General features: G+C 42.0%; 1 protein-coding gene across 2 annotated transcripts in view; it reads left to right on the top strand.

The window, feature by feature from the left end:
- Positions 1–18,194, top strand: part of ELK3 (ETS transcription factor ELK3) — a 66,069-nt gene extending 47,875 nt beyond the window's left edge. The window contains exons 4-5 of one of the 2 annotated variants that reach the window (XM_033116327.1): positions 9,264–9,386; positions 15,595–18,194. In XM_033116327.1, the coding sequence (XP_032972218.1) occupies positions 9,264–9,386; positions 15,595–15,693 (222 nt within the window). In that variant the 3' untranslated portion in view covers positions 15,694–18,194. The remainder of the gene's footprint in view (positions 1–9,263; positions 9,387–15,594) is intronic. The other variant, XM_033116326.1, reaches the window with a different exon arrangement.
- The last annotated feature ends 18 nt before the right edge of the window (positions 18,195–18,212 follow it).

Here is an 18,212-nt window from a genome sequence, read left to right as displayed (position 1 = left end):
TGGCAGAGTCCTCTCTGGTGGGGAGCTTGATAAGTAGTCATTTGTTTTCTGTTAATAAGAAAATAGATGTTAAGCGATACATACCGCCACCGCAGTTGTCAGTGTGGAGGTGTATTGTCCTGTAGTCCCCAATAAGTAGTAGTAATAAGGATAATAAGGGCCATGTCAGATGGTGAGAAAGACTCTTCAGTAGAAGCAGTGCTGCTGTGAGAAAACCCTGGTTTGCGTCAGGAGGGAGAAGAAAGCAAATGTGGAACAAGAAAGTCTGCAGTGTTACTGATGCCAAATGAGAAGGCAGCCTTTTCCTTTAAATGCCACATTCAGATGCCCTTTCTTGTCCAGCTGGCACTTGCAGGGCAAAGGCAGAGCACATGCCTGCTAAATCCTGTTTCTGCTCCCACTGAAACATCGGATGCATTTTGGTGGCAGAGCTAAGCTCGTTGGCTTTGGGGTCACAGACCTGGATTCAGTTTCTGGCTACCTTGCTTGGCTGTAAGTGTGACTGGGCACGTGCTCTCTGAGCCTGTTTCCACGTCTGTGAAATGGATTATTGTGAGGATTAAATGGGGTGATGGCCATGGTAAGAGAGCGAGCTACAACAGGCAGGAATTACCGTGGAGCTTTGTGGCTCCAGGTGGGGAGGAGCTCTCTCCATCTCCTGCCTCTGCACTCATCGCCATGATGTCCTTGCTGCATCGTCAGCAGCAGCACATACTGAGCTCTTCCTGTATGCCAGGCACTATTCTAACACTGTACATGCACTGCTTCAGTTTGCAGCTCCACGAACTACTGTTATTGTCCCATTTCTCCAGCTGAGGGAAATGAGGCACAGTGGTGATCTCTCCAGGGTCACACAGCTAGTAGGTGGTAGAAGCAGATTGGAACCCAGTTAGTCCATTCCAGAGTCCAGGCTCTTAACTGAAAGGCTCTTGGCATCCATTCCCACTGGGAAAATGCCCACTTGTCCCTGGTCGTGACAGTCCGTGGAGTCTGCAAAGCAACCCAAAGCAGCTCTTGGGCTTTTTCCTCTCTGTGTCTTCTCCCAAACTGGTGGCCCAGGGATTGCGTGTCAGCTCAAGCTGGTGAGCTGGAGGTAAAGAGGATGCCGCAGAGAGGAGAGCTCAGCGCTCAGTGGTCAGAATGAGCGTGTGCGCTCTTAAATTGGGCATTTTCTAACCAAGCAAAACTGTCTGGTGACTAAGGACTGCTGAGTAAATAAGACTGAGAGGCTCCTGAAGTAGCTCCGAGAAGTGATGTGAGAAGCAGGACTTGGGGGGTCGACCTGAGGATCCCCTCCCTCAGCCTTGTTTGTGTTCACAACTATAAGGTTTAGAGAGGTCTCAAGCCAGGCCAAGGCCAACTGTGATTTCAGTATCTGCTTTCTCTCTGAGCCGGTATCACCGTCTCTGAACAGAGTGGGACAGTTGCCATCCCTGCAGCCATCTCGGAGGAAATCGATTCAGGCTAGCTCGGTGGTTTTGCACCTGGACGCAGTGAATTTAGGGTGACTCCGCTCAGTGGGACTGAGGATGGTGTGGCTGGGCCGAGACGAGGGACCGTGGCATGAGGTATGGATAGACGGTGGATGCAGGTGAATGGATGCAAAGCTCAGGACAGGGAGACAGAAACCACTAGACATGACCTCAAGCCAGGCAGCCTAGGAAAGCCAGATGGACCTATGCCTTGAGCAGATGAGTGTGAATGGTCCTCAGCCAAACTCGGAGGGTTCATGCTGGGAAGTGTGAGTTAGCGACAAGAGTCCAAGAAATGGGACCAGAGCTTCCTGAGGGGGGGAGGCAGAGGGGAGGATGCGGACCCAGGACAGGAGAGTAAATGTGGGGTCCTGAGCTGTGAGGGCCTTTGGAAGCGGGGCAGAAGCACACTAGGTTGTGCTCTGAACAGGTTCAAAGGAGTTACGGGCGGCCTTTGGGAGATGGAAGGATCTCAGGCCTTGAAGTTCCCTCACCTTCCAGCAGTGTCAGCACTACCTGGTGTGCCTGTGGGTGGCCAAGGGTGGCTGAGCAGCAATGAGGGAGAAACCAGAGAGCAGAGAAAGGGCAGTACTCAAGCATTGGGTGGTTTGTCTGAGATCACACAGGACTGTCACGTGGTTTGATCTTGACTTGACAAGCCTCGCGTCTTTTAGGATTCAGGGTAGGCCTTGACTCATTGTAGGAGTTGGATTCTCAGAGATTCTCTCCCCCAGAAACTGCTTTGTGTGCCCCAGAAACGAACCCACTCATGTGTCTCCCTCCAGTGGACAGTCAGAAACAACAGCAGCTCTCTGAGGAGCCCTCCACACTGATGAAGGCCACGGGCCTGAGCCTGAGGGATGAGCCCATTTTCCTGCAGTCGCCCCCAGGAGACAGGAGTGAGACTTCCCTTTGCTCCGAGATCAGCTCTGAAGGTTTCCTCTCCACCTGAAGGGGGCGGGGGCTTTTCTCCCCACAGGCAGCCCTCACGTCTCACTCCTGTAGCTCACTGGTTTCCCTTCTACCTTACACACGAGTGTGTAACACATGAGTGGGTTCGTTACCACTTTGTCACAGAAACTCTGTTCTGTTCTGTGTGCAGCGTGACACTGTTTGCACATAAACATTTGGTTACCTCTGGGAACCTCCTATAAAGTTTTCTTAACAGTTGGCCTTAGAAAAGATGAGAGCTGTGCTGTAATAACTTGATATCCTGAAAATGAAATTCCCAAGAATTTAGTCTATTCTCAGAACTATTTATTTATCTTTTACTTATTTATTCTAAGAATAATTTCGAGTTATTTTCAGCTAGAAACATGGCAGGAAGAAGGGTAAGATTAAGAGACTCTTGGTGTGAACAGGGTCTTCTGGTTAGTGTCCTCGGGGGGTCGTATTAAACCCCATACCTCGCATAAGCCCAATTTCAGATCTGAAATTTCATCTACATGATGTGCACGAAAAATCATCAGCCACTCCCCCAACTCCATTAAGTTCCCCCAACTCCATAACCACTCCCGTCAAAAATGCTTGTGGTGCATCTGCTGGCACCTGTACAAAGTACAGTTGAGATGACTCATTTTATGAGTTTTTAAGACACTACGGTGACTAATACAAACAGACGTGTTGATCAGCAAAGGCCCCTGAGGCATGCACTGTGAGGAACTGAAAAACGGGACCAGAAAAGCCAGCTGGGTATCAAGGAGTGATATAGTTGGAGCTCAGCTGCCAAGGTCATATTGGACTGTTGCTAAAAAAGCAAGGTTGTTATCTCTGATGGCATGAGCTACAGAAACTGAGACGGGGGAGGAGCCAGGATGTGAAACCCTCCTGGTTCCCAGCCAGGCACCATGGGAGCCCGAATGGTGCCAGCTGGGACTTCTCACCCTCTATCTTCTGTGCCTTGTATTACCTGTCCCTCTTCCATTTGTGTCTTGCCTTCATTCTCTCCTTCCTCACCTCCTAACAATGTAAAGCTGGTTCAGTATCGGAGGCTGGCACATTGCTGTTCCCTTCCTTCATTTATGCCAAGACCTCTGTTAATCTCCTGTGTGCGCTTGAAGATGGTCAAGTCAGATACGTGCAGGCCGCCGTGCAGGAACTCTCCCTCAGTCCGAGCACGCGTGGCCAGGCTGCTGGGTTAGCACTAATTGAGTGGAGACAGCTGGCTGAGGACTGAAATGCTAAAACCTCCTTCCTGCCTTTACTGGTCGATTGAACAGCTTTAAGCCAAAATGTTAAGGTGGGAATTTGGAGTAAAATGGATGTGTGCTGAGGAGCAGTCGGGGTAAATTGCATCCGAGCCCAGCTCTGGGGTGGTTTCTCGTCTAGTCTCTTTTGCCATTATCACAGAAGGAAAAGTTTGGTTTTTCCCCTTCATCTCTTACACTTCCCCTGCTCAGCCTGCGGCTTTCTCCACACTGACCCTGTGGGGAAGCGGTTGTCCTTTTAGGAGCGCTTTGCAGTGGAAGGTGTCACTGGTTACTGATTGAGTTTTGCAGGACTTGACACTCCTGCTGAAGTTCTGGCTGCCTGGGATTAACAAACCGCCCTGGGGCCTAACTTGTCTCCCTTCTTCTTGGCCTTTTCTGTTGATCCTTCGTGATTTTGCAGCCCCCACCCCACATCTGCCCTTATTCCTTTTTTCCCCTACCACTTACTATACCTACCCTAGGACCTTATGGAATTCTCCATTTTGTCCTCTTTTCCTTAAGATCAGCACGTTCAGCACTACACAAATTTCTGTGTGATTTTAATTCTCTCTTGAAGTCCTTAAAACCATGTTTTTATTTGAATTTTCAGACAACTATAGGAGTTTCCAGGGATTCTCTCCTTTCATTTATGGATATTTTTTTAACCCCAAAGTGATGTTGTCATGGAGAAATTCTGTTGGCATCTGTGGGGGATGAAGATAAGAGATGTTTGTTGGTACAACAAACTTAATGGACACCCTGATGTTCTCCTGTATTTCCTAAAGTCCTAACGACGTACCAGTATCTCAAGTCATCAAGTCAAGTAATCAATCTACAAATACTTCGTGTTGCACAGCTCATGTGTATCCTTTGGAATCAGTCTAAAAGGAACAGTTACTGTTTGTTAATTCATTGAGAAATATTGTTGAACACCTCTCATTTGCTGGGCACCTGGGGATATAGACGTGAGCAAGATCGACAGTGAGCTTACAGCTTACTGTCCAGTAGGTAAGGGATAGAGGCACTACACAATTTATGGTGGTGTGACATTATAGAGGACCCTAAAAAGTGGCTGAGGAATTTAGACTTGCTTTGATGGGAAATTAACAGCTACTGGGCGTCGTAAGCCAAGAGAAACAAAAATTTCTATTGAAATTTATCAACAAATATTGAGCGTTATTTGCAAGACATAGAAAGGACACCCAAAGTGCTTATTTTTATGACCTTAGGATCTCGCCATGACAACAAGGCAAACACACACACAAGACACCACATATGAGCATCAAATACACAGTAAAGGAAGCACCTTTACTTCCTTTACTGTGAAAAAGGAAGGGGGGGAAATCATTTAGTTCAATTCAGCAAACGAACTGAGCACTTACTGTGTTTGCTGTGCTTGGAGCTGGGGATATAAACATGAATTAGATCGTCCCTAATAGGAGCTCATCACTTACCAAGTTGCGGTACAAAAGGAGTCCTTAGACAAAAGAGGAATACTAAGGAAGAAGGTATTAACCTCGGGGACGGGGAAGGATGCTGAGAGGGCTTCGGGCACGGGGTGTTGGAGGATCAGTAGCAATGTATCCGGCACATGAGGTGAAGAGGGCATGGGCACGGCAGGCAGAGGGAGAGGTTGAGCCAAGGCGTAAGATGTGAGGTGGCCTAGCACAGTAGTTTAGTAAGTAAGGGGAGAATAAATTCCAAAGATAAAGTGATAGGAGATGGATGGGGCACGAGTGACAAAGTCTAAATTGTGTTTTAGAAATCATCATCATGATGGGCGTTGGGCAGGAGTGAGGCTAGAAGCAGTTAGGATACTATTATAATATTCAAGGTAAAGGACAATGAGGGTCTAAGGCTGTGACAGTGGGATAGGGCCCAAGGGGACAGATCTGAGAGAGACAAAGGGAATGCCATCAATAGGACTTGGTGGCTGGGTGTGGAGGGAGGAGGGGCGAACCAGAAGTTGAGTATGAGGAGGATGAGAAGAAGCTCACAGTGAAAAGGTTACACGTTCCGTTTGGGCCTAGTTGAGTCAAGTGGAAACATCCAGTTGCAACCTGAGCTAAGGAGAGAGTTTGAGGCTGGACCAAGATGTTGGGGAGTCATCAACATGTAAGGGGTGGTTAAAACCATGGAAATGGATGTCATCACTTGTGGAGTGCGTCTGGCTCAGAGAGCTGTGGCCTGGGGGGTCAGGGCAGTTCTGGGATGAGTGCTGAAGAACTGGTAGATTGCGAGTCTGTGGTTCTCTATGTACGGATGTATTAGATAAGCTCGGGACGTATCACGCAAAGTAGAAAGGTTCATACAGGGAAGTTAGGAAGCACCTGAAGCCAGGTTATGGGGGAACCCAGAATTGTGGCTAAGGAGGTTGTACTCTTTCTTTCTGAAACTGTGAAAGAATTTCTAATGAATGTGATGTCTTAGGGTGACTGGTTTGGCCATGGTGCTCAGAACAGATTGGGAGAGAAACCAAAGGCAGGTGGACTGGTTAAGGGGGCTGTTGTCAAATGCCATCTGTAAGGTGACAGCGGCTTGGATGAAGCAGGAATAGAAGTGAAGGGATAAATAGGAGTCAGTTCAAGGAAGGCTCCACAGACCACGCCGAGAGGTTCTGGCGCGGGGAAGGCACTTTGCATGGGTGACGGGGACGCTGGGTCGTGTTCTCTGGCGCCTGAGGCATACGTATGTACTCAGTATTTGTGAGCAGACAAATGGTGGTACTGTTGACTGAAATGGAAGAGCCATAAGAACACTGGACTTGGAAAGAAGGTGGTATATTCAAGTTTGATCATGGGGGACGTTCCAAGGGGAGACATTAACAGGTGAGAAGCGAGGGCACACACCTGGAGTGGTAGATCGCGTCAGCTCATCAAGTATTTAGCAGCTGTGCACTTCAAGAGGCAAAGAGATGAGCGCGGTATCTTAAAGGCAAAATAAAAACATGCAAATTACACTGAGGCAGAACATGTTAAATGGTAAGGAAACAGGTAGTTAGAAAGAAAAGTGTCGTCTGACTGAAGGGAACGCAGGAAAGTGTCCTCTGAGGTAGTGGCATTTTGACGGGCAGGAGGTGGCAGGGTATAGGAAGAAAGAGGAGGTCGGAGGAATGTGAACCAAGGGGGCACTCAGGTGTGGCCTGTCTGGCCACCAGCTCACCAGGATTAGCTCAGATGTATGAGCTTTTTAGGAGATTCACTAGTAAGTGGAAGAGCTGAGTGGGGAGGATGAAAATGAGATCCTGGTAGGAGTTTTTGGGCCTGAGGGCATCTCCTGCCCTGGCAGCTGATGGAATCAGGAACCGGGCCATCCAAGGGCCCAAGGAAGAGGAAGCATGGGTTTTGTTTCTTTCTTTAGCTCCTCGTCCTCAGGCTCAGCCCACCCTGCCTGACTCCAGCAGCTCGTAGGGAGAGGCTCTGAAAGCTCACACTGAGAATGACCCAGGGCAGACTTGATAGGAACTTTCCTTAAAAAAGCAACCCGTTTTTACTTTAAGGCCACAGGATCTTCAGGGAGATCAGGGACGGGAGGGAGAAGAGGGAATGAGGTAATTTTACAGTATTGATTTGCATATATTATAGAAGACATTTCAAACATTAAGTGTAAGAAACAGAAGGCTACTGTATTTTGAATACATCCTGTATCCTTTAGAAAAACATATGTGCAAACATCTCAAATCCAGACATGGGTACAAATTTTAAGACTATGAAAATATAAATGCTACACTTTGTATATTGCTCAAAGGATTAAAAAAGAATGGGTATGTATTTATGGCCATGGATGAGAGAAAGGTAGCTACATTTTGTTTAGAAGACTCATTGTCTCTTTAGAGCTTTGAGACCTTCATTGGTGGGTAAACGAGGAGGCTCTGAACACACTGGTTATTAAATGTTAATGTGGCATAACTGTGGTTGGGAACTGGCTCCAGAGTAACATGCAAATATTAGTTCTCAGATCACCTGAGCCCGTGGACTCGAGCCTAACAGAGCGGAGAGGAGCCTTAATTAAGTACCAGCTGATGAGACTCGCTTGGCTGTTTCAGAACATTAAGTACTTTTCTATATACAGTTGTGAGTTTTTCCCATGCATAGGTGAAATGCATTTTAGTAAGTGTCAGGTGGACTTTCAATTACTAATGAAAACAGTCTTTAACACTTGCTGAGAATTTGCTATGTCCCAGGCACATATAAGAGATTTACAGAGGTCATCTTATTTAATCTTCCCGACAGTCCTGTAATGTAGGCATTTTTTTCTCTTTAAAAAGTAGGAAACTGAGGCATAGAGCAGTCACCTAGCTAAGTAAGTAGTGGTTCTGAGGCTGGCACCCTAGCAGAGCCCAGGCTGGACCGGTAAGTCTTAACCATTAGGCCAGATGGCCTGGCACACTCGTGAAATTGCCTTGGATTCGAACAGATGGGAAGCTTATCAAAAACATGTATTTATCCTAGTGACCTCATAGGTCACTGAATATGTAGGAAATGCTGTGGCACCAAAGACTCAAATAATTTGGTATAAATTAGTTTACCTTTCAGCAGCTTCATAATTTGAAAAGTTTCCATTCCACTGAACAGAGTAGAGTTTTCAACTTTGGTTTAAGCCAAATGCTCTCCATAATTAACAAAGCTGGTTGGGCCAATTCTAGGAAAAAATAACACTTCAGCATCCAGCATGATGCAGTCTGAAAAGCTGGCACCTTTGCTGTGGTTTTTCTTACACAAAACACCTACTGACATCACAAAAGTACTGAGGGGCTCCTTTTAGTCACCAAAGGTGCAAAACCACCCTGGGCCAGAGAGTTTGCCTCTGCTGAGCATAAAAGCCATGCAGACTTTTATGGGAGGGTTGTTTCTTCTGCCCTTTAGCTGGCTTGCAGGCCAGGGCTCCTGCCGAGTGTGTGCAAGCAAATGCAATCCTTGGCACTCTCCCGGGAAACCCAGAGTTTTGGCTTTACACCCAATCTGACAAGAAAGGATTTTTTTCTTTCTTTCCTTCAAACCATTGCCAGGCAGATGAATTCTCATCTGCCCCACATCCGGAGTAAAATCTGGAAAACCCAGTTCAGCTTTTGAAGAAGCTGCTACAGGGTATTTTAGCAGCAAATCCTAAAGTATGAAAGGGCCATTGATAGGGAAAGTGAAGCTTGGGAGGCCCTTTTAAAAACGTGTGTGTTTGTAACCCAAGTAATGGATGTCCACTATAGAAAACTTAAGAAAACATAGATAAGAAAAAAGGATAAAGCCCCTTCTTGAGATCCTGTTTTGTTGTACACTAAACCTTGTTTATTATAAAGAGAGGGAACAAACTGAAAAAACCATCTGGACAAAAGTTGCTACAAACTTTTTTTCACTAGAACGTTTAGGGAAGGTAACTGGTCTATACCTCCCTCCTTTTTAAAACTGCCAGTACAGTTAGCATTACAGAAAATTAAAATTACACTGTGCACTCAGCCTTGCAGAAATAGCAGAGTTGTCCCATTTCCCTAAGATGGGGAGCTTTCTCTCTTGGTTCGTGACTGGTGCACCTACCTAGCCACTCTGCTGATCACCCCAGAGGCAGGCGATACCTATGCCAAAAACTGTCTATATGCTTTCTTCCCCAGACACCAAACGGACTGCTTCTCACCCCGAGTCCACTGCTGTCCAGCATACATTTCTGGAGCAGCCTTAGTCCAGTTGCTCCACTGAGTCCTGCCCGGCTGCAAGGCCCAAACACGCTGTTCCAGGTGAGCGTTTGGAAAGGAACTTTTAAACACTGAACTTCTAAGGGATGTATGTGTTCCCCCAATAAATTCTGCAAAGGTAATAGAGTTCTGCCATACGACTGCTTAAAATGTTGTTTCCCAAAGGCGTTTATGTTAATGGAGCTGCACTCAAAAGGCAAGACATTTTTACTGACGCAGAAATGGAGTTCTCGCTCCAGGTATCTATAAACGGAACAATTCGTTCTTGAAGTATTCTGGAATTGTCATTGACTATGAAAACTGGAAGTTTATTAAGGAAAAGACAAAACTTAAAAAATTGTATTTTATGAAATCTCATAAAAGACTTTATTAAGTACTGGTCAAAAGTGACATCACTTAAATTGAAAAATGATAGTGGACAATTTTTCTATACTGTAATAGGAAAGTTAACTGTATAATTCCATGAATGAAGTTCTCCTTGTTCCATCATAAAAAAGGAGTATCCGAGGCATTTCGTTAAAAACTAAGTCTTAGCTGCTTTATCTCGCCAAACACCCAGGTAAGCACATTCATTATTCATTCACACACTAAAATCTTGTGGTAGCATCAGTTGCTATCATGTTGAAATCACTATTTCCTCTTTGAGACCCAAAGATTGTTACTCACCGACCAAGATGTTACTGTTTGAATATGTGAGTGTAGAACAGAAAGGATCCTGGGGACAGGAATGAGACAAAGCCGGATAAAGTGTCAACTCCCTCTTTACCTGTCTTATTCTAGTCTCGTCTGTCTCCACCCTGCATCCCATACCCGCCCCCCAGTGTGGCTCACTCCAAGCTACTTGTAGTTCTGCTCCTGTTGCATCTAGCACTTGCCACTTTGTGTTATGATGGCCTATTCCATCTGGCAGTTTACCCCACTAGACTATGGGCCCTCCTGAGGCCGGAAGTGCATCTGTTCGTTGGGATGTACCACCAGCATCTAGCACACTGCTTGGTACACAAACCATGCTCAGTGATTATCACTGACTGACTGAATTAATGGATGCCTAAGAATCTGCCAAAAGATGTTGAAGAAAGTGTTAAAAAGATCAGGTCTCCATCCTTTTTTTGAGTTGGTCATTTTGCTTGTCGAGGTTAATTTAATATTTTCCTCCTTCCTCTGTGCAAGGAGCTGTGTGCATGGTAGGATTTAGGGTCTTGTTGGAAGAAGGGTAGAGCTAGGCAGGTTTTGATTGCTATCTCACTTCTCTGGTTTCCTAGTAGTGGAGGTGGGTGTCATGATGTCACTGTATCCCTGGAGTAATCAGGTTTCTCTTCCTGGCCCTTCTTCCCATCACAAGAAACTGAGCTATGGTCATGCACAGCCAACACGTTGGTGCTTAGCCATTTTAATTCCGCAGCTAAACGCAAACAGTGAGCAAATGTAGTCGTAGGAAAGTTTTAGATTAGCAGTCTCTTGATGGAGAGAGCTAAAAGACCTCATTTCCTGAAACTCTCCAGATTGGAGCAGCAGTATTCTAGTAGCAGAGCTCCCAAGTAGAGCAGAAAGGAGTTGTGTGGTGTGTGTGTACGGTAAGCTCCACGGCAGTAGGGACTGACTGCACTACTCCTCTTGTCCTCGGATCTAACATAGGGCCTCTGTAGGGTTCAGAGATATTTGTGAGTAATGCATAGATGCTCACTTCCCTCCTTACTAGAAATTCTGCCACCTGACTGGTGCAGGGCTTGGTGACCTCCCAAGGAAGCCACGGAGAACTATTGCTTGGGAGTTCTTTGGCATACCTGCCTTAGCTACTAAACCATTCCCAACCCATTACTCCATGTTCACAACGATTCTACACATTATCATATCAGGAGTTCTTGGGGTTAGGAGATGTACGTATCCTCTCCTCTTTAGTCACGACTAAACCAGTGATTCTCAAAGTTAGTATGCAACAGAATCAGCAGGAGGGTGTGATAAAATACAGATTTGCTGTGCCCCCGAGTTCCTGATTCGGGAGAAGGTTTGGAGTGGGGCCAGATGATAACATTCATTCAAGTTCCTACCGTGTTTCCCCGAAAATAAGACCTAGCCGGACAATCAGTTCTAATGCGTCTTTTGGAGCAAAAATTAATAGAACACCCGGTCTTATAGTAAAATAAAACCAGGTCTTATACTAATTTTTGCTCCAAGAGATGCATTAGAGCGGGCTGTCCGGGTCTTATTTTCGGGGAAACATGGTAGTGATGCTACTGCTCCAGGAACCACTTTGAGAACCAGTGCAGACCAGTGGTTCCCAGTTTACAGTTAGAATTCTGCAGAAGCAGTTGCTGCATTTAAAGGCTACCTGCTCACAATTTTTAATTCACAAAATGGGGCTGTCCTCTCTCTTGGAGCCATTCAAAATACAATCCTGGAAAAAAAATGCAACCATGTTTGGATGGCTGACAGGGCCTTGGGCCCTCCTTTGTGATTGGGTCCATGAGACCAAGGAAAAACCTTTTAAAACTCTTAAAATATTACTATTCCTATGATAGAGCATTTGAGTGTGGCTAAAATGGAAATTACCGTGTTTCCCTGAAAATAAGACCAGGTTTTATATTAACTTTTTCCTCCAAAAGACACATTAGGGCTTATGTTCAGGGGATGTCATCCTGAAAAATCATGCTAGGGCTTATTTTCTAGTTAGGTCTTCTTTTCGGGGAAACACGGTAGCACTTTTGAAAATGGTAAATAATAAAACATGGTAAGAGGAATAATATTTTTTTAGGGGGAGAATTTTAACAAGAGTTCATTTGAGCCAAACTAATGATATATGCTGAAGAGCAAGATCTCAAATGCTACCTATACTTTGATTTTTAAAACTAGACATTTCAAATGATAGATCTTCAAAATTCAGACAGTGTCAACAGTACCCCTTTTCAACTAATGAAAATAATTTCTTTTAAAAATAATAACACCTCTTTCACATGGTATGAATGTGTTGGAGGAAGAAAAAAAAGTAGAGTAAGTTTTAAACGATGCTGGCAAATTTCTTGTGATTGGAATAGATCAGAATCCTTAGGGTTGACAGAGCTGAGTTTTTGCACAGAACGTCCCCTGATAGAGAATTGTTATGGCAAGTTATAGCAGAAACTGAATGAGGGAAGGAGAGAGAAGATAGTCTTTCTAGGAGAGGTATGCTTTGTAATCGAGGCGTGTTATTTAGAGTGAGATGAGAAAGACACTGTGCTAAATCTAAAAATACAACCATGATTTATAAAGAAAGTGAGATCAGTTCCTACTGGACAGTTTGGCATTTTCAGTTTGTCTAAAGGATGCCTGTTCCACTTTTGAAACAGATTTTGATCAAATTCAGAATAAGCCTAGTGATACAGATATATCTTGAAACAAGATGGATGGAGCTCATCAAGTTTTCAATTGAGAATGTTTTCTGTAATTTTTAATTCAAATCTAACCCAGCAAATATTTGTAATATTCTGAGGCGGGGGCTGTAGAGGTTATAGAATACGTGAATAGATGTGTAAACAAGGTACTATACGAACCCAACAGTAATAGCTCTTTTCTAGCTGGGGACTGGACAAAAGCTCCCAGGCAGTGGAACCTAAATTGAGCTAAGATGGGCCAGGATTTCAGCAAACAGTAAAGCACACTGTAGATTAGTGGGTCGGCATGCCTTTACATAGTCTGTTCAGGAAGGTACTGGATGATAGGAGATCAAATTGGAAAAGCAGCTGTGGGTCTTGAATAGTATGCTGAGGAGTTTCCATCTTAATCTCTTAGTGACAGCCATGGAAGGCTTTTTAAGCTGGAGATGGTATGATGGCATCTGTCTTAGAAAGATATTGCTGGTATCAGTGCAGATTGACTGAAGAGAAAGCAGAAAGCGTAAGGGGCATGAAGATGTGAGGAAACTTACACTACTCTAACTACTTTGGGAAGAATCATCTTTTAGATTAGAACATTGGAAACTCAGAGGAAGTTTTAGTTGGGTTTAAGGAGTAAATAGGTAATGAAAAGTAGGAAGAGGCCAAAATTACTAAATGATTAAAAGACTGGAAATGTTATTAATAACAATAGTTAACATTTATTGAGAGCTACTTACTATATGCCAGACATTGTTCTAAGAACTTTTTGGGGCTTCTCATTTAATACTCCCAATAGTTCTATTTGAAAAGATAAGGAAACTAAGGCCCAGAGATGTTGCTTCAGTTTACCCAATGTCCCTCCCATATTAATAAGTAGCAGAGCTCTGAATCAAGGTCAGGACGATACTCACTTCTAACCACCACTTTCACTGACTTGCGAATGAGCACAGGAGAGCAGGTCTTGTGGGGAAGACACATTGGTGGGTATGTCTGACTAACAACAGGAAATGACTGCTGAGTCCAGGATAGGAGAAAGGCAGGCTGAGGACAAGTTTGGGGAATTGTGGGGGAGGGGGAGGTGTGGGCGAGGGGAGGGTAGTTAGAGCCAATAAAGACAACTATGAAACACACCAGAAAAACCAGGCTAACCAAAGAAACCATGATAACCGCGTGTATAAGAAATAAAGAGCAAAGGGAAAATAAAGAGAAATCAATAATGTACGACTATCTTAAAAAAGAGACTAAACCAAAAGCTAAGTCTTTTGAAAACACCAATAAAATATATAAAACCAAAATAAGAGAAGATGCAAATAAACTAAAAGAATAAAAATTCAAAACCTGCTCTTCTTCCAGTCTTCACTCTAATTTAGTAGGAACAGTGGGTAGGAGTACGGAACTTAAATTAGAGTATAAGCTACATGCATATGGATTTTATAACCCAGCTGAAATGGATCAAATTCTATTAAAAAAACTAAAATTCCAAAGTGTCAGAAAAGAAACAAAAACCTAGAATGTACCAATAACCATTAAAGAAACCGAAACAGTAATTAAAGAGTACTCCCCCCAATCCCAACCCCTACCAAAAATAAATTGGGCAGTTTGGTACAGAAAACGCAATATCTTTCCATCAGACAGTTTAAAACTTGGTTTTATTGCTTATTAGCTATGACCTTCAGCCTATTAAGAACTTACTTGAACTCTGTTTTCTCAGCTATAAAATGGGGATAACCAAACTTACCTTACAGAGGCTCTAGATATCAAATGAAATGACAACCACTGATAAACTATAAGGCACTAGATACATAAAAGTTACTAAAATAGCTTGAAAATTACAAATATGTTTGTTCTACAAATATTTATTGTACTTCTAACATGTACCAGGTTCTGTAGTTTGATATTTAGTGTTGAAGTGAAGTTTAATATTTAATTTAGCTAGACTAACAGGAATTAAACTAGAAGACAGCCCAGGAGATCATTCTGACACGTATCATCCTAGACAAAGAAAATCTAGTTGTAAACAATCACGTGTTAAAATTGACCTGCAATCTTGTTCATTTGGGAGTATAGCTGCTGTATTTCTTTAAGACCTGAAAGTTACCAAAGCATGTATCTTTATCCTATTTATCATCTTAGTTACCAGCAATACAGAAGAAATTATCTTTATTCAAGTTGTGTCATGAATGGGTGATCGATCTCTCTATTATTAAGTTTTATGTTAGTTATCATTTTAGTTAGAATATTTTCTCAGCCCCCAAATATATTCTTGCTTTGTAAATCTTTTAAGATAAAAACATTTCTCATTCTGATGGCGAATTTCAAAATACAGTATTAGAAATTACTGAGTCACATATAAAGGGTTTTCAAAGTTAATTTTTTTTCCCTTAATATTTAAAGCAAATGAGCATTCTAAGTAGCTTGGAACCTTTTAAAAATAGTATTAGAGCATACTTTAGCAACATTTAAAGTACATATTTTTTTCTAGTAGCCTAAGCATATAAAATAATAGGGACATTTCCTGGGCCTTATCCTGTTTGCTGTATGTAATCTTGATTTCATTGTTGTCTTCCAGTTACTCATTCTGTAAAATAATTCACAATTTAAACTGTACCGTGTTTCTCCGAAAATAAGACCTAGCCGAACCATCAGCTCTAATGTGTCTTTTGGAGCACAAATTAATATAAGACCGGGTATAATATAATATAATACTGGGTCTTATATTAATTTTTGTTCCAAAAAATGTATTAGCTGATGGTCCGGCTAGGTCTTATTTTAGGGGAAACACGGTATCACAGGTGTGATAACAGAACTGACCCACTCTGGTCTGTCTAGAAATGTAAAGAATTCAAGATCTTCCCAATGGACTTGCAGTAATTATTTTTAAAATCTTTTGTCCCCTACAGTTCCCAACACTGCTTAATGGCCACATGCCAGTGCCAATCCCCAATCTGGACAGAGCTGCTTCTCCAGTACTGCTTTCTTCGAACTCTCAGAAGTCCTGATGACATCTGGCCACAATTAAAGACTCATTAACTAATGAAACAAATTTGTCCCCATGGGCTAGTTTACCTGTGTCATGAGAAGGACTTTGTGAAACCCTCTGTTAATTTGGTTTGCACTTTTCATAACATGGACAGTCTAGATTTATGTTAGCATTTTTAAAACTTTTTTTATATTCAAGTATATATGAAAATCTGTTTTGCATTAAGTGAATTTTAATGTTTGTTTTTATATCCTCGTAGCTCTTAAGTGTTGAACACTGTTGACAGTGAAGAACTTTTCTTAATGGTTTTCAGTGTAACTAATAAGGATGTGAAGCTTTTCCCCCTTTATTCTATGTATGCTGAACTGTGCTTATATACACTATAACCAGCTGTGCCTTCCTTTGCATTTAGTTTAATGTAAATGATTTATATATTTTTTAGTATTAAGAGAAAATGTTTGAAAGACAAAAATTAGTATCACACAGCTCTCTAGTAGAATTTCATTATTTTTCACAAGTAGGCAATATGAAAGCATATTCATATTACTTTTTCTTTTTTGCTTTCAATTATAATTGCCTTAGAGAACCTTTTGAACTGAAATTCAATAAATGTAATGTCCACATAATGTTTTTATAAGAAACTAAGCCATATTTAGACAATAAACATTCACAAAAGAAAATGTTCTAAAGTGCATTTTTAAAAAAGTAAACTTTGAAAGGCTAGCCTCCTAGCTGTTCACAATCTTTTAGACTCCTCCCAAACAAAAAACCTGAGATGGAAAAGCTATGTCAAGTTTACTCTATCCATACCCCTAAAATATTTCCTGAGTTAACATGTTCTTATTTCAAAAAATTAGCTCTGGTTCTTCCCATTTTCCATAGAGAATCACACTCCTCTGATACATTTCATGTATCATTATGAGTGAATTGTTTCTCTAAATCGCGGGAACTATAATTAACATTTAAAAACGCTATGCTTGGGAAGAGGCTCACAGACTGGTGATGAATACAAACAACAAACAATTTTGTAACACAGGTATCTTCATGTATATAGCTATAGCCTTGCTTGTGGGACTGGAGAGGTTATTACTAAGTTTACGGTGAGAATGAAGGAAATGTGATACAACAAATACAAAATTCTTCAGGAACCTCATCACTGTGGAACTGAACTGATTATATAACAATGTGGAACACTCAGCAGTAAATTCTTTTGTGTAGTGTAGTTTAGAGCAGTGATAATAGAGACCTATTTTCTGTTCCTTCAAAAAATCAGCAGGCACCACTCTAAGACATTGTTCTGTATGTTTAGTAGGAAAGTTTTAATGTAAGAGAACTGGAAAGGGCTCTGCTTTCAATTCAACATCAGGTTCATTATCATCCTTAACTATAAGTAACAGAAACCACTTTGAAATGTTACTGAATAATTAATTGATCCAAACCAGGTATTAAATAGCAGGGATTATGAGAAGGGTTTTGTAAAAAATAAAGCTTATAAAACCACAAGCATTTTTTCAATTTTCAAAAACTAAGATTTTTGTTACAATACTTACAAATTTTGAGTTTCAATTGAAATTGAACATCTCTATGTGCCGGGATGTATGCCCTTATCTGGAGAAAAATCCAAACACTCTAGTATGCATCTTTGAATACAAAGTAATGGGACTGATTCCAAAATCCACAAAAAGACACTACTGTCACTCCCTCACGGGCTAAGTATGATTCTGTACTAAAATAGCGGGTCCGGCTATTTACCAAACATAAAATGTTAGAGCTAGAAGGGGCCTTTGAGAATGTCCCACCACCCTTTTCAGATAAGGACAATTGCACAGGAGAAGCTGGGAGTTGCCTAAGGCCACACAGCCCATCGAAGGTAAGACAATGATTGGTGCTCAGTCCAGTTGTGCTTCTACATGCTTATCTAAAGTAACTACTGGTCCAAAACTATATGTTAAGTAGAAAAAACAAATAAAGATAGAGCATTTAAAAATTATGTGTCAGAGGACGCACCCCAAATACAAGATAATTACAGAGACTAAAAAGGAAGTTAATGTGCCAAAAATCTCAACCCAAAATATTTTAAAACGTAAATGCTGATTGAAAATATTCAAATGATTATATATCTGAATTCTGGTATTCCCTTCCTCCAAATATTATGATTAACATATACTCTAGCTCCATTTACTAGAAAGGAGAAAAATACCATAATTTTTGATGGCTCAAAAACTCACTATAACATAGAGAACTGGCTATTGAAGTATAACCCTTATAGCTCTGCCTCATTCTATGTGTTTGCTTTTTTTTTTAATCAACTATTTTAGTCAGAAAATAGGTTTCAAAGAACATAGTAACTTTTTCTTCCTTTTTATATGTCTATTTGATCAGTGTTAAACTGCAATGGCTAAAGTTTTATAGAACTATAACCTAAACATGGTCTCTTTGTACACATCTTTTCTATGACTGCAAATCTTGATTCACTTTCATATATGTATCATTTTTACTGTTATATTATTTTTGTTCAATAAATACTTTGTGATAAAA

Source organism: Rhinolophus ferrumequinum, chromosome 10 (assembly GCF_004115265.2).
Source record: "Rhinolophus ferrumequinum isolate MPI-CBG mRhiFer1 chromosome 10, mRhiFer1_v1.p, whole genome shotgun sequence".
Lineage (NCBI taxonomy): Eukaryota > Metazoa > Chordata > Mammalia > Chiroptera > Rhinolophidae > Rhinolophus > Rhinolophus ferrumequinum.
The sequence above is the reverse complement of the archived record's forward strand: the minus strand, read 5'-3'. Positions and strand labels throughout refer to the sequence as shown.